Source organism: Tachypleus tridentatus, chromosome 5 (genome assembly GCF_004210375.1).
Source record: "Tachypleus tridentatus isolate NWPU-2018 chromosome 5, ASM421037v1, whole genome shotgun sequence".
Taxonomy (NCBI): domain Eukaryota; kingdom Metazoa; phylum Arthropoda; class Merostomata; order Xiphosura; family Limulidae; genus Tachypleus; species Tachypleus tridentatus.
This window is the reverse complement of record NC_134829.1, coordinates 53068852-53092827: the sequence shown is the minus strand read 5'-3', so window position 1 is coordinate 53092827 and position 23976 is coordinate 53068852. Positions and strand designations below refer to the sequence as shown.

General features: G+C 33.0%; 1 protein-coding gene across 1 annotated transcript in view; it reads right to left on the bottom strand.

Moving 5' to 3' along the window:
- Positions 1 to 19510: 19510 nt before the first annotated feature.
- Positions 19511 to 23976, bottom strand: part of LOC143250365 (uncharacterized) — a 28792-nt gene continuing 24326 nt past the window's right edge. Inside the window, exon 3 of the mRNA XM_076500810.1 lies at positions 19511 to 20056. Coding sequence (XP_076356925.1) covers positions 19511 to 20056 — 546 coding nt within the window. The remainder of the gene's footprint in view (positions 20057 to 23976) is intronic.

The window sequence follows — 23976 nt, the reverse complement described above, 5'->3', positions numbered from 1 at the left end:
AATCCGAGGGTCGCGGGTTCGATTTCCCATCACACCAAGTATGCTCGCCCTTTCAACTGTGGGGTGTTATAATATGATGGTCAAACCCACTATTCGTTGGTAAAAGAGTAGCGCAAGAGTTGGCGGTGGGTGGTGATGACTAGCTGCTTTCCCTCTAGTCTGACACTGCTAAATTAGGAACGACTAGCGCAGATAGCCTTCGAGTATCTTTGCGCGAAATTCAAAACAAACCAAATCATTTACTCAATGTAAATAATTCCGACACTCATAGCTAACAAATCTTTATGGAATTGTACCACGGACATGATATGTTGTGGATGAGTTTTAATGGAATTGTACCACTGACATGATATGTTGTGGATGAGTTTTAATGGAGTTGTACCACTGACATGATATGTTGTGGATGCGTTTTAATGGAATTGTACCACTGACATGATTGGTGTGGATGAGTTTTATGGAGTTGTACCTGTGGATGAGTTTTATGGAGTTGTACCACTGACATGATATGTTGTGGATGAGTTTTAATGGAATTGTACCACTGACATGATATGTTGTGGATGAGTTTTAATGGAATTGTACCACTGGCATGATATGTTGTGGATGCGTTTTAATGGAATTGTACCACTGACATGATTGGTGTGGATGAGTTTTATGGAGTTGTACCTGTGGATGAGTTTTATGGAGTTGTACCACTGACATGATATGTTGTGGATGAGTATTGTGGAGTTGTACCACTGGCATGATATGTTGTGGATGAGTTTTGTGGAGTTGTACCACTGGCATGATATGTTGTGGATGAGTTTAATGGAGTTGTACCACTGGCATGATATGTTGTGGATGAGTTTTGTGGAGTTGTACCACTGGCATGATATGTTGTGGATGAGTTTTGTGGAGCCAAAACCACTGGCATGATATGTTGTGGATGAGTTTAATGGAGTTGTACCACTGGCATGATATGTTGTGGATGAGTTTTGTGGAGTTGTACCACTGGCATGATATGTTGTGGATGAGTTTTGTGGAGCTGTACCACTGGCATGATATGTTGTGGATGAGTTTAATGGAGTTGTACCACTGGCATGATATGTTGTGGATGAGTTTTGTGGAGTTGTACCACTGGCATGATATGTTGTGGATGAGTTTAATGGAGTTGTACCACTGGCATGACATGGTATGGATGAGTTTAATGGAGTTGTACCACTGGCATGTTATAGTATGGATGAGTTTTAGTCTCACATACCACTAAAACACAAAATGATTTCTCAGAGGTTCTTCACATCTGCACCATGTAGCAAGTTATTAAAATCCCGAATTGTTCAGCATTGTTCAAGTTTAGCGCATAATAAACAGTAGAAAACGAAAAGTTCAATAAGAAATAACTATTTACATTATAAGATAAAACTGAAGGTGGATCTATTATTGATTTTTTTTTTTATCAGCTAACGATATCATAATTAAACGTTTAATTTCTTAACTTGGTGTTTCAAGACGTTATCTACATATTTATGTACTGGTCTTGATATAAATGTTGAAGATTTATGGTTACAGGTTTGTTTTAACTGTATTTCTTGAAGATCTATGGATACAGGTTCGTCTCAATCGTATTTTGTTTTACTAGCTAATAAGGCTTAAGGCTTAATCTGTACAAACTATAACTACACACAATTTTACTTTATCTCTGTAGGCCTTAAGTGCTAGTGCTACGTTTAAGATTTTGTTAAATTAAAATTTTTTCACGATGGTGATAAACCCATTTGAAGTATAAACGTATTCTCAAGACAACTGGTATGGGTATTAAAACTTTAATTAAATAAAGCACAGAAGAACGTTTCGACCGTCTTAGGTCATCTTCAGGTTAACAAACAGAATTGGCCCGGCATGGCCAAGCGCGTTAAGGCGTTCGACTCGTAATCTAAGGGTTGCGGGTTCGAATCCCGGTCGCACCAAACATGCTCGCCCTTTCAGACGTTGGGGCGTTATAATATGACAGTCAATACCACTATTCGTTGGTAAAAAGAGTAGCCCAAGAGTTGGCGGAGGGTGGTGATGACTAGCTGCCTTCCCTCTAGTCTTACACTGCTAAATTAGGGACAGCTAGCACAGATAGCCCTCGAGTAGCTTTGTGCGAAATTCGAAACAAACAAACAGAATTTGCAAATGACGGTTGCCGGGTAAATGTCTAAGGTATGAGAGTGTAAACAGAAACGAGATTGTAGGGGCGCTGCAGTTTGATGTCATGTTGTTAAATAATATAGGTATAAAAGTGTTCCTCTGTATTCGTTCAATTTTGGTTTGATTTTGTTTGTATTTGTTTTCCTATTTATTATGTTGTTGTTGTTTTTTTCTATGGTTCGGTTGTTCATTTGATTTGCAGTGTTCAAAAACTTGCGAAAGTCTCTTATTGTGTTCTTTGAATCTGGTTTTCATTTTTCTGCTTTTTCCGATATACGTCGTGGCAGTTGTTGTATTGTATTTTTTAAATAATATTACTATTGTGTTTTTCAGTGTAGTTTTTACATAGTATAGACTTTATTGTTGTTCCTGATTTGCAAATAAATTTAATGTTTACTGGAGTGTCATGTTTTGATGTAAGTTTTCCGAAATGATGGTATTTTTTTCGCTAATATTGGGAATATACAGTAGTGTAAGATTTTATAGTTAGATGTTTTATTGAATCTAGATGTGTATACCAAGGGGAATCTAGGTGTGTATACCAAGGGGAATCTAGGTGTGTATACCGAGGAGAATCTAGGTGTGTACACCGAGGGGAATCTAGGAGTGTATATAGAGGGGAATCTAGGTGTGTACACCGAGGGAAATCTAGGTGTGTACACCGATGGAAATCTTGGTGTGTACACCGAGGGGAATCTAAGTGTGTACACCGAGGGGAATCTAGGAGTGTAAACCGAGGGAAATCTAGGTGTGTACAGCGAGGGGAATCTAGGTGTGTACACCGATGGAAATCTAGGTGTATATATAGAGGGGAATCTAGGTGTGTACACCGAGGGGAATCTAGGAGTGTAAACCGAGGGAAATCTAGGTGTGTACACCGAGGGAAATCTTGGTGTGTACGCCGAGGGGAATCTAAGTGTGTATACCGAGGGGAATCTAGGAGTGTAAACCGAGGGGAATCTAGGAGTGTAAACCGAGGGAAATCTAGGTGTGTACACCGAGGGAAATCTTGGTGTGTACACCGAGGGGAATCTAAGTGTGTATACCGAGGGGAATCTAGGTGTGTACACCGAGGGGAATCTAGGAGTGTAAACCGAGGGAAATCTAGGTGTGTACACCGAGGGAAATCTAGGTGTGTACACCGATGGAAATCTAGGTGTGTACACCGATGGAAATCTAGGTGTATATATAGAGGGGAATCTAGGTGTGTGCTTATTATTATTTCAATGGTTTTTGAAGGAAATTTGTTGATGTTGATGAGATTTTGTTTCATTTGGCTAACCTGAAGATGACCTAAGAAGATCGAAATATTGCTCTGTACTTTATTTTAATTAAAGTTTTAATACCAACACCAATTGTATTGAGAATACGTTTTCATTTTTGGTTCTTTTTACTAAACGTGACTGCAGTATTATAACATATGATCTTTCAAATAAACATTGGTATTACGTATTATCGTCCTGTCATTTCTTTGTGTTAATACAAACGCCTCTGGCCCGGCATGGACATGTGGTTAAGATACTCGACTCATAATCTGAGGGTCGAGGGTTCGAATCCCCGTCGCACCAAACATGCTCGCCCTTTCAGCCGTGGGAACGTTATAATGTGACGGTCAATCCCACTATTCGCTGGTAAAAGAGTAGCCCAAGAGTTGGCGGTGGGTAGTGATGACAAGCTGCTTTCCCTCTTGTCTTACACTGCTAAATTAGGGACGGCTAGCTGAGATCGCTCTCGTGTAGTTTTGTGCGAAATTCAAAACAAACAAACGCTTCAGTTAAGGTTTCAATAGAGAAACTGAAATGAACATTGTGTTTCAAAACATTCGCTTTTATGTGCCCTTAAGATAAGGGGTTTCAGAGAATGTGTCATTGAGACCATGAAATAACATTGATAAACAGTTTTAAATAGAACTTATAACATTTGGTCTACTTTATAATGGATGAAATGTAGTTATTAAATAAAATAAGAACGGGGTTTAAATGTGTCAGTTTAAATAGGTGGAAGATCTATTAGAAATGCACGATTAACCAAGATAGACGAAGTCAAGGAAGGCAAAACATATTCAAGTAATTTTGTAGCGGGAACTGTCGATTTGAAGGTATTTAAATAATTTTCAGCGAAACGAAACACGCGGATAGTTTCGATCTAATTTCCCATCAAAAAGTAATTTTTAACTAGTTATCCAGTGTAAGGACACTCTCTATACATACACGTGTATGAAGGTGTCATTAGATCAATTTGAGAAAAGCTGGTTTAGATTGTGTTGATTATCTGGGACAAAGAGTGGGTTTTGTAATAGAAATATTCTTCCTACACTCACTGAAAAATAACACCACACTAGACTTTCTTCGTTAATATTACTACTGGGAAAAAAAAATACATTCTTAGCTAAGAAAAATAAACCCAAGGCTATTACATAATAACAACCTCACAGAGAATTATTTTTTGGCCACAAATTTATGCTCTAAGTTTATGAATATAATCCTAGATTTATGCAATTTCTGAATACTTCACCCCGCTTATACAGCGGTAAGTCTGCAGATTTACAACTCTAAAATCAGGAGTTCGATCCCCCTCGGTGGACGCAGTAAATAGTCCAATGTGAGTTTGCTGTAAAAAAAAAAAGACGTACGCTAAATACTTACAGAGGTGTTTTTTTACAGGAGTGGATCTTATTTTCTTGTTTAACAGTTGTAGACTTTGACCTATTCACTCATTAAATTCTTACAGGGGTTAATTCTTATCTGACAGTTATAAACCCTGGCTTAGTTGTCAAATACTTACAGGGAATTCCACTGGATGAGAATATTACTTTCAAATATAGCGACTAATGATGTAGACATTTTTCACTTATCGAAATTGTAGAAAATAATCTAAGTTTGCTTTTGTGACTTATCTGTTATAGGTTGAACTTCATTGAAAGAGACGAGAGTCGTCGCTTTAACTCATATGTATGGATATGTGTGTAAACGAAGGTGTTTTAACATGCCTTTATAATTGTTAATGTATTTAAATGTACATGAATATGATACAAATATCTAAGACGTACATTTTGAAGTACGTTCATGCTAAAACCGTATCCTAACATTTGGTTCTTTGTCTTATATTGTTGCTTTCTCAATCTGTTGGCAAACAAATATTGAAATGTAATTTGGCTGTGAACTCAATACGTACAACGTTACGTAGCAGCATAAGCGCATTAATACATTGTAGCTAAAACACAATCGCGTTAGATTACTGCGTGTTGAAGTTTTTCTTAGAGGTACGTAACAGGATTTCCTTCGTCAAAGTTTCTTTAATACAAAGTTTCAAAATGCACTGTAGCGTGTTCTTACTAAATATATCTACAGGAATACTTATTAGTTTAAGAATGTGATGTGATTTCTCGACAATAAATTTAATCTGCCTGTCTAACTAGTTTTGGAACAGTCGTCTTCATGCTGTTGTTGATAATTTGTTAATTCAACAAACCCGTTTTCTGAGCTATATTTATAACCATATTCGAACCAAAATTGTTTTTCTGTAATAACGTGAAATGATTAACACAGTACACCTAAGTGTGCTGATTAACACAGAACACCTAAGTGTGCTATTCATTCTCTGAAGCCGTCGCTCAGCGCGATGATACAAACAGTGCTTTCTTTTTTACTGAAATATTGTAAAAGAATAACGCAGCTAAACACACATATGCACGTGCTTATATGACAATTTTAATTTTCAGACTGTATTAAAAATGTAGAGGTGTCGTTGCGGACATTTATCTGTGAGCAAACAAAAAGCAATTTTCAAAAAAAAAAATTTTTCGTTAGTTGGACAAAAGTAAACTCGAACCGTTTTGTTTTGTCTGAAGATTACATGTTCGAAGCTATTTTTATCAAAAATGTAAACATTTACCAAAAAGACCCGAAGATTGAAGAATAGAAACACTAAAAGTATGAAATGTATAGGATAGTGTGATTTGTAATACACCAGGAACACCTGAAGAGTGAAAGGTGTAAAACCTATAGGATAGTATTATTTATAATACACCAGAAACATCTGAAGAGTGAAATGTGTAAAACGTATAGGATAGTATTATTTATAATACACCAAAAAACCTGAAACGTGAAAGGTATAAAACTACAGGTGTAAATAAGAATGGAATAGTATTATTTCTAATAACTACGGGTGTAAATAAGTGTGGGATCGTGTTATTTGTAATACACCAGAAACACCTGAAGAGTGAAAGGTGTAAATAAGTGTGGGATCGTGTTATTTGTAATACACCAGAAACACCTGAAGAGTGAAAGGTGTAAATAAGTGTGAGATCGTGTTATTTGTAATACACCAGAAACACCTGAAGAGTGAAAGGTGTAAATAAGTGTGGGATTGTTATTTGTAATACACCAGAAACACCTGAAGAGTGAAAGGTGTAAATAAGTGTGAGATCGTGTTATTTGTAATACACCAGAAACACCTGAAGAGTGAAAGGTGTAAATAAGTGTGGGATAGTATTATATACAAGATTCAGGATCTGGACCTGGTGGTTGCCATAGTAATTGTATTACGAATATCTATTGCAAGTATCGAAACCCAATTTTAGTGTTAAACCATCACTCATCACACCGCTGAACAACCTAGGGGATTGACAGACATAAGTGATTCAAATCTAGGTCTTTCGAACAATATTGAGGGGTGAGGACTCAAATAAAACGTCTTTCTTGGTGTACCACAGAAACTGATATGAGCTAATTAGTAGCTGCAGAAGTAGCGTAATGAACAAAACTAATTCTAATAAAGGTGTAATTGTTTAGACAACCACGACTTAATACCAACAACTGAGCTGTGTCAGGGATTCCCCGCAGTCAACATGCACCCTCTCTCTCAAAACACGTCAAATTCAGAATGTTGTTCTCATCCTTTCTGTGCTCGTGCCTGGCACCATCTGTGAAAAGGTAAACGTCCTTTTAAGTCATTTTATTGGATAGGTGATTTCGAAATCTTTCAAGGAATAAAAAACACTGCATTCGTTACAAAAGTAAGCAAATTCATATAGGTACGTTAAGTCGTGAAGTTAGTTTAAGTCAGTTGGAAGACCTGATTACTATTCTCGGACATAACACGTCATAACATCAGTATCACAGAACCTACTACTCTGTCTTACTAGCCTAGAATGACGAACAAAACAAAGAAAAGTTAATAATTTGTTTAACAAGAGCGTAGAAATATAATTTTCTCTATGGTGAAAAAAATCACATTTTCATTGTAAACATATTTTCTTTTTAAAGAAATTAGTTCGTGAACACAATAGTTAAATTATATTTTAAGTAGTTCGAAGTGTTTTGACTCTAATGTTCCAGCTAATGTTATAAGAAATATCACGTTAAAAGATTCGTTAGGATTTTTGTATCATTAGACTAGTTTTAACTTGATAAGAACAAGTTAATGTTTGAGACCGTAATATTTCAAACAGAAAGATTTGACTTTTTTCTTCCTCAAAATGTTTTACTTTAAAGCCGAACGGTTTGGTTACACAATTTTATCAATAGGTTACACAACCAAGAGAAATCTCTGTTACAAACGTAGAGTAGGATTTCAGCGACAACACAAAAGATTCATCATTGTAAGATTCGTCCTGTCGATAAAGTCAAGTTTTGTCATTTCTACACTACTTGCATTATCCTTGAAACATTAGCTATAGTAGTTATAGTGTAGCAGCCGAAGCAATATGTAATTAATTATATCATTAAACATTATCATGACAGTTTAATTATTGTAAGGTGATATTACCATTCTACCTTTTAGACTTGTAAGGCAAAGCTGTGTTGTACATTATTGTAATGCGTTAATTCTTTTAAGGTTTAAGTATCTATAGTTTTGTTTTGTTTTTAATTTCGCCTGAAACTACATAAGGGCTATCTGCGCTAGCCGTCTATAATTTAGCAGTGTAAGACTAGAAGGAAGGCAGCTAGTCATCACCATCACCCGCCAACTCTTGGGCTACTCTTTTACCAACGAATAGTGGAATTGACCGCCACATTACAACATGCACGCCCTTTCAGCCGTGGGAGCTTTTTAATACGACGGTCGTTGGTTAAAAAGTAGCCCAAGAGTTAGCAGTGAATGGTGACGACTAGTGGACCCTCTTTAATTTAACTTAATGTAACAGTTCTGATAACACTTCCTTATCATAAGATATTAATGATCCACCTAAGTTAATGGAAATTTAATAGGTATAAAGATAAATTTAATAGGTATACAGATAAATTTAATAGGTATACAGATAAATGGGCATTTAAAATTTTGTAGACAAGAAATAATTTATATGTTCAGTAGTATTGTTGTAAACAAAAAGTCGTTTATATTTTTAGTAGTATTGTTGTAAATAAGAAGTCGTTTATATCTTTAGTAGTATTGTTGTAAATAAGAAGTCGTTTATAAGTTTAGTAGTATTGTTGTAAATAAGAAGTCGTTTATATGTTTAGTAGTATTGTTGTAAATAAGAAGTCGTTTATATGTTTAGTAGTATTGTTGTAAATAAGAAGTCGTTTATATGTTTAGTAGTATTGTTGTAAATAAGAAGTCGTTTATAAGTTTAGTAGTATTGTTGTAAATAAGAAGTCGTTTATATGTTTAGTAGTATTGTTGTAAATAAGAAGTCGTTTATAAGTTTAGTAGTATTGTTGTAAATAAGAAGTCGTTTATATGTTTAGTAGTATTGTTGTAAATAAGAAGTCGTTTATAAGTTTAGTAGTATTGTTGTAAATAAGAAGTCGTTTATAAGTTTAGTAGTATTGTTGTAAATAAGAAGTCGTTTATATGTTTAGTAGTATTGTTGTAAAAATAAAGTTGTTTATATGTTTAGTAGTATTGTTGTAAATAAGAAGTCGTTTATACGTTTAGTAGTTTTGTTGTAAATAAGAAGTCGTTTATATGTTTAGTAGTATTGTTGTAAACAAAAAGTCGTTTATAAGTTTAGTAGTATTGTTGTAAATAAGAAGTCGTTTATATGTTTAGTAGTATTGTTGTAAATAAGAAGTCGTTTATATGTTTAGTAGTATTGTTGTAAATAAGAAGTCGTTTATATGTTTAGTAGTATTGTTGTAAATAAGAAGTCGTTTATATGTTTAGTAATATTGTTGTAAATAAGAAGTCGTTTATATGTTTAGTAATATTGTTGTAAATAAGAAGTCGTTTATATGTTTAGTAGTATTGTTGTAAACAAAAAGTCGTTTATAAGTTTAGTAGTATTGTTGTAAATAAGAAGTCGTTTATATGTTTAGTAGTATTGTTGTAAATAAGAAGTCGTTTATATGTTTAGTAGTATTGTTGTAAATAAGAAGTCGTTTATATGTTTAGTAGTATTGTTGTAAATAAGAAGTCGTTTATATGTTTAGTAGTATTGTTGTAAATAAGAAATCGTTTATATGTTTAGTAGTATTGTTGTAAATAAGAAGTCGTTTATAAGTTTAGTAGTATTGTTGTAAATAAGAAGTCGTTTATATGTTTAGTAGTATTGTTGTAAATAAGAAGTCGTTTATATGTTTAGTAGTATTGTTGTAAATAAGAAATCGTTTATATGTTTAGTAGTATTGTTGTAAATAAGAAGTCGTTTGTATGTTTAGTAGTATTGTTGTAAATAAGAAGTCGTTTGTATGTTTAGTAGTATTGTTGTAAATAAGAAGTCGTTTATAAGTTTAGTAGTATTGTTGTAAATAAGAAGTCGTTTGTATGTTTAGTAGTATTGTTGTAAATAAGAAGTCGTTTATATGTTTAGTAGTATTGTTGTAAACAAAAAGTCGTTTATAAGTTTAGTAGTATTGTTGTAAATAAGAAGTCGTTTATAAGTTTAGTAGTATTGTTGTAAATAAGAAGTCGTTTATATGTTTAGTAATATTGTTGTAAATAAGAAGTCGTTTATATGTTCAGTAGTATTGTTGTAAATAAGAAGTCGTTTATAAGTTTAGTAGTATTGTTGTAAATAAGAAGTCGTTTATAAGTTTAGTAGTATTGTTGTAAATAAGAAGTCGTTTATATGTTTAGTAGTATTGTTGTAAACAAAAAGTCGTTTATAAGTTTAGTAGTATTGTTGTAAATAAGAAGTCGTTTATATATTCAGTAGTATTGTTGTAAATAAGAAGTCGTTTATATGTTTAGTAGTATTGTTGTAAATAACAAGTCGTTTATATGTTCAGTAGTATTGTTGTAAATAAGAAGTCGTTTATAAGTTTAGTAGTATTGTTGTAAATAAGAAGTCGTTTATAAGTTTAGTAGTATTGTTGTAAATAAGAAGTCGTTTATATGTTTAGTAGTATTGTTGTAAACAAAAAGTCGTTTATAAGTTTAGTAGTATTGTTGTAAATAAGAAGTCGTTTATATGTTTAGTAGTATTGTTGTAAATAAGAAGTCGTTTACATGTTTTGTGTTAGCATTGTAAATATGCCGTTATTTATTGAGAAATTACGGGATGGTTTCGATAAACATTACGATGTCAGCTCGTTTAGAGTTTTATGTCACATGATAGTTTTGGAGGCACAACTCTAATACACGACCTGTACATGAATTGAGCTTAAAGAACTACGTTTTAATTGAGTACCTCAACCACTTACGTTTAAGCCTCATAATCGTTCCAGAATTTTAAACCTGTTTTTACAGAACTCAAAAATATTGGTTGACATGACATTTTCTTAAGGTTATTCAAGTAATACGTCCTTTGTTTTCAAAGGCATTTAAAGTATTTGGTACGTTTACTGTGAAAGACACATGGACTAAACGACTAGGTCAGATACCCCAATAGTTCAGACGTAACCATGCTTAATTTAGATGTGGAAGGTCAGCCAGTCATAAACCATTGCGACATATTCTACGCCAAATAATTTAAATTTCTATATATAGCAGAACCGTGCAGACTATTAAAAGTATAACTGAATTATAATCGGTTTATTTTTTAAATAAGAGAGAGTGCAGCGACATGTTCTTTGAAAAATACGAAAGGCATGAACCAGTGTTGAAAACAGGTATGTACAGGGGGGAATTTCCTCTTTGCGAAAATCAACCCCGAATGAGAGTATTTCACATTCTGTCGAATTTTAATTTCTCTCCCAGGTTTAGCATTCTCACCCCACGCCCCGCCTCCACCATCGGTGGAAAATTCTGGACTCAACACTGACAGGAACAGTTTAACTGTCGTTTACAAGACCAGACTTATCGGTTTCCAATTATGGTACATTCGACTGTTAGTAACTTCACGTAACGGAATATAAACATTACTTTGTGTTGTTTCTCTTTGCTTGCGTCTTTCCCCAGAAAGGTATACAGAGCACGTGGGTTTGCTTTCTCACGTTCTTCCTGCATCACACGTGAATATTTGTCTCTACCATTTCCCATAAAATCTATAAGGATAAATACCATTCAGTACTTTTGTTACAACCATTGTTCTAAAATCAATGGATATTTTTTTGTACAAATGATTGATGAATAATGAACAATGCTAACAAGCGAGTTGTTAAACTTGATGAGGTTTGTTCTCAAAATGAGAACAAGTAGGATCTTAAAAAAAGTCGTTATAAGCTGTGCTATTCCTTAATATAACTTTATTACAATGTGTTGTTACTTCATCTACTAACAATTTATATTCTATTTCGAAGTTGCGGTCACCCGCTAGTACAGCAGAAAGTCTACGGATTTACAACGTTAGAATCAGGGGGTTCTATTCTCCTCGGTAAACTCAGCAGATAGCCCGATATAGATTTAGTATAAAAAATACACACACAAGACGTTGCGGTATACAGCTTTATATACTCACGTGTCTGAATAGCAGTCGTGTCATGATAGCACGTGTCAGGTCAAGTACAGTTCCCTGCTCTGAAGAACTCGGATAGAGAAAGATTTTATTAAACATCATTAATCACCATAATAATGTATACTAACATCTTATATTTTAATTAGATGGATACAGGTCACTGTTTGATACTTGAGTTCTGTTTTCTACTGAAAAGAAAATCCAAACCTATAGTATTTTCGTTCAAAACTTTATCAAAGTTTCATTTTTCAAGTAAAAGCATAAGAAGAAGACAAGAAACAAAGATTATTGTGACGATCTTAACTGCTGTTGTGCAAGGAACAGGTAGCCTCCTGGTGGTGGTATTTGGTTGAAGTTTAGCACAAAGCTACATAACGGACTATCTGTGCTCTGCCCATCACTTGTATCTAAATCCATTTCCTAGCGTTGTAAGTTCACAGACATAAGTCTGTGTCACAGAGAAACGTCGTGGTATTAATATGTTCAAGGTGTGTCATAAAACATCTGTTCTAGTTTGTAACTGTATCCCTTGCATTACATTTTAAGTCATGTTTTAGTTTGTACTTGTATCTCATTCACTACATCATAAGACATATTTTACTTTGTACTTGCATCTCTTTCACTACATTATAAGTTATATTTTGGTCTGTACTTGCATCTCTTTCACTACATTATAAGTTACATTTTAGTAATAACATCTCCATTAAAGTTCAAAAATAATATTTAGAAATATTTATACCATTTACATCATTGTAAGTAAATACTAAGTGTTTTATCTATTGCTCATATCACTGCCCTCATGAGGTGACAAATTGAAAACTTTCTACATTGTAATTGCAAGATGGTATCTGTCTTGTTCTGGTACAGCCTATTAAAGGATCTTCCAGAATAGAATAACACAGTTAAAAATTTTGTACCATTTGAAAATGAATTCAGAACTTGTTTCTATCAGTAGCAACAGAATAATATTTTTAAGTTTCTTGAATCTACTTTTGGTCTGGGAAACCGCGGCTACGAAACCTTCTGCTGGGTTTTCAGTTGACGTGGCTGACTTAACTTTATCATCAGTTGACGTGGCTAACTAAACTTTATCATCAGTTGACGTGGCTGACTTAACTTTGTCATCAGTTGACGTGGCTGACTAAACTTTATCAACAGTATTCATAAAGATTCGAAGGAATTCTTACAAACTTTTCGATTAAACTTTTTATTAGATATTTTAATGTCATCTGTCCCCGAAGTATAAATATTTTTGTGATCTAACAATAAACTGAGACTTAGTTTGTTTATTTCAGGAATATGTCCGCTTTCGTTAATTATCTAAACAACAATTATCACTCTGTGATCCACTTATAGATTCCAACAAATAGATCATAACTTACTCCACTTTAATACAGTAATTTCGAAACATATTAACGGTACAAGCGTCAGTTACGTCTATTTTCTTTGTTAAAATCAGAAGTCACGTTTGTCAGATTTACGAATAGGTAACGCTTGCGTTTTTGACTCATTTTATTGCGTCCGAAACGCAAAAAAAAAAAATTTAATTAAGGGCAAATACAGACCCGCTGTTTATTAAAGTTAAAACACTTATTCTCGATTTTCAGGGCTGCATATTAGATCCAATCTCGTCCAGGGTTTTCAGAAACACGATTATTTTTCTTGATGACAGTCACGGCTTTCGTGCATCCAAAGAAAGAAAAATCCTACTTAAATTAGAATGACTTTTGAAACATCTTTACTCACTTTGAGTTCATAGTTACCTCCTTTTACCGTTTTTACTATCTCGTAGTTAAGGAATGCAGAGCGAATGAGGAAAGCACTCCATGTTTATATAGTTTAAATTATGTAATTCGGTATTTTTCTGGGAAATTAATACCAACGTCTATACTTATACTATGCACTACATTCATTGAAAGTTTACCAGAAATATACTAAAACTAGATTGTTTCTGATTTTGTATCAACGTCTTCAAGTCTAACTGGTTTTACCTTTTCTTTAAGCGAGAAATGAGCTGACAGAGAATCCAATACGTTTTACTACGTTCTTCGAGGAGCGTTGACTCATCGTTATTGTTTGTTAACGACTTTCTTCCATGATATTACGAAATGATATAGGTTCAAAATACCACTTTAGGATAAAGATATGAAACTCTGTATCCTGAAAACTCTCTTCCGTGATATTATGAAGACACGAAGGTTTAAAAATTCAGTTAAGGGTGGATATATATATATATATATAATTCTACATCCCAAGAACTTTCTGAATTTCTCCCCAAGTGGCTCAGTGGTAAGTCTGCAGTCTTACGACACTACAGTTTAGGTTTCAATACCATTGATGGTTGGCAAATCACGGACATTGTGTATGATTTTGTTTTACAACAATAGAACCAGCCCACCCAAACGTTTTGAATAACATTGTTAGATTCCATCGTACCACAAACAATAACTGTAGAAAATAAAATAGACCCAAGTTTTTAAAGAAAGTCACGTAAGAATATAACAACATGTTAGGACACAACTAAAGATATAACAACATGTTACAGTATAACTAAGGATATGACAACATGTTACAGTATAACTAAAGATATAACAACATGTTACAGTATAACTAAGGATATAACAACATGTTACAGTATAACTAAAGATATAACAACATGTTACAGTATAACTAAAGATATAGCAACATGTTACAGTATAACTAAAGATATAACAACATTTTACAGTATAACTAAGGATACAACAACATTTTACAGTATAACTAAGGATACAACAACATTTTACAGTATAACTAAGGATACAACAACATTTTACAGTATAACTAAAGATATAACAACATGTTACAGTATAACTAAAGATATAACAACATGTTACAGTATAACTAAGGATATAAAAACATGTTACAGTATAACTAAGGATACAACAACATTTTACAGTATAACTAAGGATACAACAACACTTTACAGTATAACTAAGGATACAACAACATTTTACAGTATAACTAAAGATATAACAACATGTTACAGTATAACTAAAGATATAACAACATGTTACAGTATAACTAAGGATATAAAAACATGTTACAGTATAACTAAGGATACAACAACATTTTACAGTATAACTAAAGATACAACAACACTTTACAGTATAACTAAGGATACAACAACATTTTACAGTATAACTAAGGATACAACAACATTTTACAGTATAACTAAGGATACAACAACATTTTACAGTATAACTAAGGATACAACAACATTTTACAGTATAACTAAGGATACAACAACATTTTACAGTATAACTATTCACGTCTGCGTATTTCTGTTATTAATATGTTGAATATTATTTTGTTGTCTTTAAGTGGTCACAGCAATCAACTCCTAGATTTATAGCATTTAAAATTACAACAGTGCCTTGTCATATCGTATCATAAATACAATGATACATTTCTTTTATATGAATGAGAGCAAACATACACAAGATTGAATCTGATTCGATGTTGAAAGTTCACAATTAATTGTAGTGAGTACATTCGAACAAACATTCAACCACAATAGACTTCAAAAATAAGCCCACGAATAGATGCCATTGAGAATTTGATGCATTATAAAAGTATCGATCAATTCTAATTATTGTGCCGGACAAAACTAGTCCAAGAGCTGAAGCGGATGGTGCAACTTCTCTTGTCTATCACTTGAAAATTAAGTAACAGCTAACGGAGCTAGCCATTTAGTTACAGTCACTCGTTGCTTGTGACTGTTGTACCATCCAGTTGCCATAATCGTTGTTTGTGACTCTTGTATGTGAACTTCTTTTGTGTTCTAATAATTATTTCGATTCTGTATAATATCGTATTTGTTAAGAATCATGTCATATTTATTCAACTATTTTACAAGAAATTAATACCAAAATTGTACTGTGTTTGTCACATAGATATATATTAGCTTACTTCTGCTGACCAATATCAAATCTGCAATTACGATTGTCCCCATTTTTACCCAATTCTGATCTTTCCTTTGATTCTAAATTTCGTAATTATTAAAATAAATATCATCCGTGTCGCGTAAGCAAAACTTCAATTCTTTTTAGCAGGTTAAATAGTACGGGAAAGGTCAGATAAAAAGTTACTGATAATTCTGCTCATAAAAACAAACAGTTTAGAACGTGCTTGTCAAGTTTAATAAATATGGTGGAAGATTTATCTGTTTAATATATTATTGTAATGATTTTTTATACACTCTTCACTGATTTATAGAACCGAGAAACTCACTAAATGTCATTCCTCTCTCTTACAGTTAAACTTCCGACGACCCTTGATGTCGTCACGAATTAGACTTCAGCGCCACCAGTCGGGTTACTTTGTCTGACCTCATTCTCAAGCCACGTTCTGATAATTCAAAAAATACGGTGCTTTGTTAGGCTTTTCAGACGAGATTCACAAAAGGTTTAAATAAACTACAGATTTAGGGTGAACGTTAAAAAGTTTGTTTTTTTCGGATCTCGGTATATAAAAAACAAGTCGTTCCTAAAGTACTTCACTGCTGATCCAGGCACAGTGTATAAAGAAAAAAATGGGATTTAGAAATGTCATTGTCCTTATAAAAATACCAGAAATACTAAGATATGTCAGACGAAATCTGAATGTATAAAATACTCACAATTCAATGTTTTTATCAACGTGGGTCCTAGCAAGACTTCTTATTAATAGTAGTCCTTTTTGAAATTAGACTAACGATTGTAGTTCCAAAAACTATAGCCCATGTAAATTACAACAAAGAATCCCATAAAAACTAGTTTTATTCTTTACGGATAAAAGTAATTAATTAATTAGTGTTTTTCAGGATTACACAGGAGAGCTGATTTGTGATCTAATTTATATATCACGCGTCATTAGAGGATTAAATACATTTGTTAAATCGGGAAAACATTTCGATAAAGGCAATAAATATAAACAGCATTCAATATCAACTGATAAATATGAACAACATTCAGTATCAACTGATAAATATGGACAACATTCAGTATCAACTGATAAATATGGACAACATTCAGTATCAACTGATAAATATAAAGAACATTCAGTATCAACTGATAAATATGAACAACACTCAGTATCAACTGATAAATATGGACAACATTCAGTATCAACTGATAAATATAAAGAACATTCAGTATCAACTGATAAATATGAACAATACTCAGTATCAACTGATAAATATGAATAACACTCAGTATCAACTGACCATATGAGTAATACTTAGTATCAACTGATAAATATGAATAACACTCAGTATCAACTGACCATATGAGTAATACTCAGTATCAACTGATAACTATGAAAAACACTCAATATCAGATGATTTCCTTATAAATTATTTGAAATGAATGATAGGAAATGAGACGATTAGAAACATTTACGTTCTCACAACTTCAAGGGAGCCCTAGTAATAAATAAAGAAACGCATGTCCTAGTTTCCCATAAAATTAACCACCAATGGTATTTCAGCTGATTTGACTTGTGTATCTAAACGGTTATGTTTTTAAATATAATTGTTCAACGATTACTCGTTCAATTTTTGCATATAATAACAAATAAATGTTTTGTTTTCTTTTATCTTCCTGTGTAGCCACTTGAAAAGCTTATTTATTAAACTGTTTGTGGTGTCTGTTGAACAGGTCGGTGAACAACATAAATTCCAATGTACAGAACACTCGCCTTACTGATGAAGAATAGACCCTAGTTTTTTATATTTGTGTACCACCTCTCTCATGTCATTTAACCAATGTATTTGGATCTTCCTTAACAAAAATTACAAAACTAGTATCAATTTATAAAATAATTGGAGCAGAATTACCTAGTTGTCTACGTAATTGACATAGTTAACAGTATTAATCATGTTTTACATAAAGTTGACATGATTTAAAGTGCTGACCAACTACTGTCATGTTAACAGTATTAATCATGTTTTACATAAAGTTGACATGATTTAAAGTGCTGACCCACTACTTTCATGTTAACAGTATTAATCATGTTTTACATAGAGTTGACATGATTTAAAGTGCTGACCAACTACTGTCATGTTAACAGTATTAATCATGTTTTACATAGAGTTGACATGATTTAAAGTGCTGACCAACTACTGTCATGTTAACAGTATTAATCATGTTTTACATAAAGTTGACAAGATTTAAAGTGCTGACTCACTACTGTCATGTTAACAGTATTAATCATGTTTTACATAACGTTGACATGATTTAAAGTACTGACCCACTACTGTCATGCACGACTGTATTGATAAGATCCTACTTTCAATGTCTCTAACGAAATCTCTGTTACGGTTGAGTGATATAACACTGTATTTACAGATAAACATTGACTAACAGTATAATTAACGCTTACATCCAAAAGTGTTAAAATGAGCTGTTTTTTCTAATATTAAAGAACTTAACTAAATACTTATTTGTTAATAAATACTGGTTGCTTTTTACTGTCTGAGTGACACCTGCAAAATTCGTATTTTTATTGTTTTTAAGGTGGATATTATTGCTGGATTTCAACATATTTATTAGGTTTAAGAAATACTCGGCTGTTTGACATATTCTACGTGTAATGAATATTCCTTTCCTTGTTACTACAATCTTACAAATATTTTAACCTACTGAAGCGCATTTTTAGTTTCGGTTAACACCTTTTGTTGATTTTATAATTTCGTAATACACTGGTCATTTTATTACTAATAATTCTGTTATTTCAACATATAAAATTGCTACAAGGTTATAATTTATATATTGTTTTATATTACGTGTTTTCCCACCATTAACTGGTGGAATCAACAAAACAGTGTAAGTTGTATTTAGTTATGTTTGGATTTAACAGTGAGTGAATATTGTTTCCGGTCCTTCTGTCTTCTATCATTTCGAAGTGAACGATGATAATGGTCTGAAACACAAATTAATTTAGTCAGTTTTGTTAGAGTTATTTGCTTATACGATTATCTGTTTATAAAACAGAACTCAAAGATAGACAGTCGTAATAATGAACATTATTTCCAGTAGCAAAATTCAATTTATTTAATTCGTTTTTCGTATGAAATATAAACTATAAATATAAACTATGAACAAATCCAATGTTTATTAGAATTCATTAAGTGCAAACAAAAATGGAGCGTTTGAAATAAGATGTAACAAATCGGATTCCACTGCCTCGATCTTGTCAAGTAAAGAGAAATAATTAGACAGTGCACATACTGTCCATAACTCTTACCAGAATACGTCATCTGTTTCTAAATATCATCTGTAAAACAAAAACACATTTTTTTGTTATACTTATATAGATGATTCCAAGAGCCACACATCTTAAGTATTTCTATTCATACTTGAAATATTTCTAATGAAAACCTGAGGTTAAAACTTATGTTGTATCTTACATTTAAACAAAAAGTGTCAAAGTATATCAGTTATTGCAGAACGTTAAGAATGTATAACCTGTAAGTATTATTTTTTTAAACGAAAATGTCTTAATTTGAAATAGAACACTCTAACTCTCCCTACTTCAGTGTGGTTAATGCCATCCTTTATGATGTTTCCTACCACCATAACCTCTAACTCCGCCAAGTCCACCAACTCCGCCAAATCCACCAAGTCCACCAACTCCGCCAAATCCACCAAGTCCACCAACTCCGCCAAATCCACCAAGGCCACCAACTCCACCAAATCCACCAAGTCCACCAGCTCCACCAACTCCGCCAAATCCACCATAACCACCGACTCCTACTACACGAGCGTGAGCGACGCTAATTGGAATAGCAAGAAATGTTCCAACGCCATATCCGCCTCCAAAACCTCCACCATATCCTCCTCCAAAACCTCCACCATATCCGCCCAAACCGATTCCACCACCACCATATCCGCCCAAACCGATTCCACCACCTCCATATCCGCCCAAACCGATTCCACCACCTCCATATCCGCCCAATCCGATTCCACCTCCACCATATCCACCATAACCTGTAGCTTCAGCTTTCAGATCTTCCGTCTCTGCTGCCTGATTATTCTCTTCCGCCCAAACTGTCAACATGAGAAGACTGAGAGAAAATAGAGCGAAGATCTGAAGACAAGATACGGAGTATTAAGTGATATTCCAGGATACACCGATAAGAAATAATACATTAACATACACAATATCTCTGTGAAAAGAATTCCTGCCAAAAAAGTACGAAACTAACGTTGAATGGAACAATGATAACTTTACATTATTCAAACTGAATCTCCTATTGAATGGAACAATGATAACTTTACATTATTCAAACTGAATCTCCTATTGAATGGAACAATGATAACTTTACATTATTCAAACTAACTCTCCTATCGAATGGAACAATGATAACTTTACATGTATTCAAACTGAATCCCCTATTGAATGGAACAATAATAACTTTACATTATTCAAACTGAATCTCCTATTGAATGGAACAATGATAACTTTACATTATTCAAACTAACTCTCCTATCGAATGGAACAATGATAACTTTACATTATTCAAACTGAATCTCCTATTGAATGGAACAATGATAACTTTACATTATTCAAACTAACTCTCCTATCGAATGGAACAATGATAACTTTACATTATTCAAACTGAATCTCCTATTGAATGGAACAATGATAACTTTACATTATTCAAACTAAATCTCCTATTGAATGGAACAATGATAACTTTACATTATTCAAACTGAATCTCCTATCGAATGGAACAATGATAACTTTACATTATTCAAACTGAATCTCCTATTGAATGGAACAATGATAACTTTACATTATTCAAACTGAATCTCCTATCGAATGGAACAATGATAACTTTACATTATTCAAACTGAATCTCCTATTGAATGGAACAATGATAACTTTACATTATTCAAACTGAATCTCCTATCGAATGGAACAATGATAACTTTACATTATTCAAACTGAATCTCCTATTGAATGGAACAATGATAACTTTACATTATTCAAACTAAATCTCCTATTGAATGGAACAATGATAACTTTACATTATTCAAACAAAATCTCCTATTCAATGGAACAATGATAACTTTACATGTATTCAAACTAAATCTCCTATATCTTCAATAATCATGCTTGACTTATTTACATAACATAACTAAGATGCAATTAAACAGTGATCAAATATTTATATATTCCCTAAGACACTATTCTAACTTACTACTAAGTTTTAGGTTAAACAACAGAGATACAGTATGTATAACATAGATTTAATTTACCTTTTGGGCAACCATGGCTGAGATGTTGAAATGTTTTATCAGAAGTGAATGAGGAATGGACCACAAGAAGATCTATTTATACTGAGTTAGAGGAAGTCGAGCGTTTCCACAAAAGACCAAATTTGTGAGTTGTCCACGCATGCGTCTTAAAACGATAACTGACCTTTATCAAAGAATAAGATACATAAAAAGATCCGGAACGATATGATATTCCGTACAAACGAATTATTTAAACACGATCACGTTTGTTGTTCTTGTCAGGCAAGTGAAACCTAATAACGAAATATACAAAATTCAGATGTCACGTAGCATCAGCTCTAAAGATAGACTCCTGAAATACACCTGACGTAAATTACCTTGAGAAAAAAAAAGAGAATAGCATTACCCAGTTATAAGACACATTTTTAAGAACCGAATAGAAATAGTTAATAGAATATACTGAAAAAAAATTTTTGACGTCTTGTACACATAAATAACCTGTTTCCTTCGATACTCCTTAAGAAGTATTTTCCAAGTAAATTATACTAATCATTTAGAGAGAGTAAAAACAAACAGACAAACACTACGTTATCTATGATGGTAAAACTATCACAATGTATGTTTTTTTTAGGTTTTAAAATAAGTTGTGTTTATAGAAGTGAGAACCCAAGTACTTTGTTAATACAAACTCGATTATTTAAATGTTTACTAAATATATCATCCCTAATTTCTACTTCATGTTTCTCAACTAAACAGCTGAAAAGTAATAATAGATCCAGTTTTCAGTACTTAAGTGTTTGTTATTCTTAACTTTACTGTAACATTTTTTGTCCATCGGAACACACAGCTTACATCAGTTTTAGTTATTCTGTACTCTATACAGTTTTCATTTTTTTAATACAGAACATTTAGGAAAACAATATAGCACAAGAAATTTATTGATGTGTGTTTTCTAAACAAAGGTTCATTATGCTCACAGTTCGTGTATCTTTGTTGTTGTTCGTTGGAATACGAACATTTTGTGCTCTTCCACCACGAAAATGAAATGCAGGAAAGTTTATTAGTGACAACAAACTCGTTTGAAACAAGTCACGAAGAACTTTATTTTAATTTGGGAAATAAACTCCGCCTGCAGCGTTTCATTAAATATAGAATATGTTTGAATCGACAGATTAATCTCAAATTGAAACCCTTCCAAGCCAATTAAGGTTCAAAAACATAAAAATAAAACACTCTACAGCACTACTTTCTTCACAACTGGGTCTAGAATGTTGGTCACATTTGGATTTTCTTCGTTGTTAAGCCCTGAGCCACATGATGGACTATCTGTGTTATCCACAACGAATATTGAAGTCCAGTTTTTAGCTTTATAAGCTTTTAGACTTCCGACTGCATTTCTAGGGGCTAATGTTAATTAACTAGCAATGTGCTAAATAAATTTATCAGGGTTTGATTTGTTTGTTTTAAATTTCGCGTAAAGCTACTCGAGGGCTATCTGTGCTAGCCGTCCTTAATTTAGCAGTGTAAGACTAGAGGGAAGGCAGTTAGTCATCATCACCCACCGCCAACTCTTGGGCTACTATTTTACCAACGAACAGTGGGATTGACACTCTTATTATAATGCCTTCACGGCTGGAAGGGCGAGTATATTTGGTGTGACGGGGATTCGAAACCGACACTCTCAGATTACAAGTCGAATGCCTTAACCACCTAGTCATGCCGGGCCAACTTCATTAGGGATCAGAGGTAGTTGTCAAACGGTTATTTTGTAATAAAGTTTTAAATACAGTATTTTAAAGTGTATTGTAATTTCCACTGTTCGTTCCGATGTTGTTAGGTTAGTTTTTGTTTTCTTGGGTTTATAAAATTTAAAATACGGTAGTAACATCAGGAGAAATTGAGCAATTTTTATAGCATAATTTTATTTCTTTTATGCCTTAGATTTTCATCGAAGCTCATAAGTTTGAATCTTGTTTTACGTCATTTTGAGGGGATGTTGATTTGGGCACTCGACTCGCGTTTCCTAAAGTTGTGTAGGGTAAAACGTAACGTTTCCTGAAGATGTGCGGGGTAAAACGAAACGTTTCCTGAAAATGTACGGGGTGAATTAAAACCAAGTTTCTTCTATTATTACTCGATTTTTCTTTTCTCATTTATTGTAATAGACACTTTCATCAAAATAATGGTGATCTCTGAAACAAATTTTCCAAGCAGTATTGATAGGGATTAGTCGCTTCTATGGGCTGTTATCCAATTCTGTATGTCTATGGCCTATAATAAGCCATATTTGTCTACGTTTCACTTATAAAAATAAATACAATTTTTATTTCAAATACATAATTCGTTATACGTGTATATTTTAATCAAAACAATCTAAGTGGAAAAACATAGGAATTTATGTTTGGTGATAAATTGTTGAAACGTTTTTAAACCATCCGCGTGGTCATTCAGAGTTCAGGGAAACACGAGTTGTCACATATTTGAAAAGCGAACTTTAAGTCTTAAGTTTTACTTAAAATATGTTTAATCAACATTAACTATTACAATTTTATTTCACGTTTTATAATAGTACAATATAACAATAATATACTTAACAGCTGAGTTGCCAGTAATTACTTCTTTATAAAAAATCGGATTAGATTACTGATCAAAGTTCACTGATTATATATAGATTAACTTAATTTCTCATTGCTTAAGGTGCCAGTTAATGTTTGTAAGCCTGTTCAATTAAATAAGTATAAAGTTTCATTACTTCCAGTTTGTAGA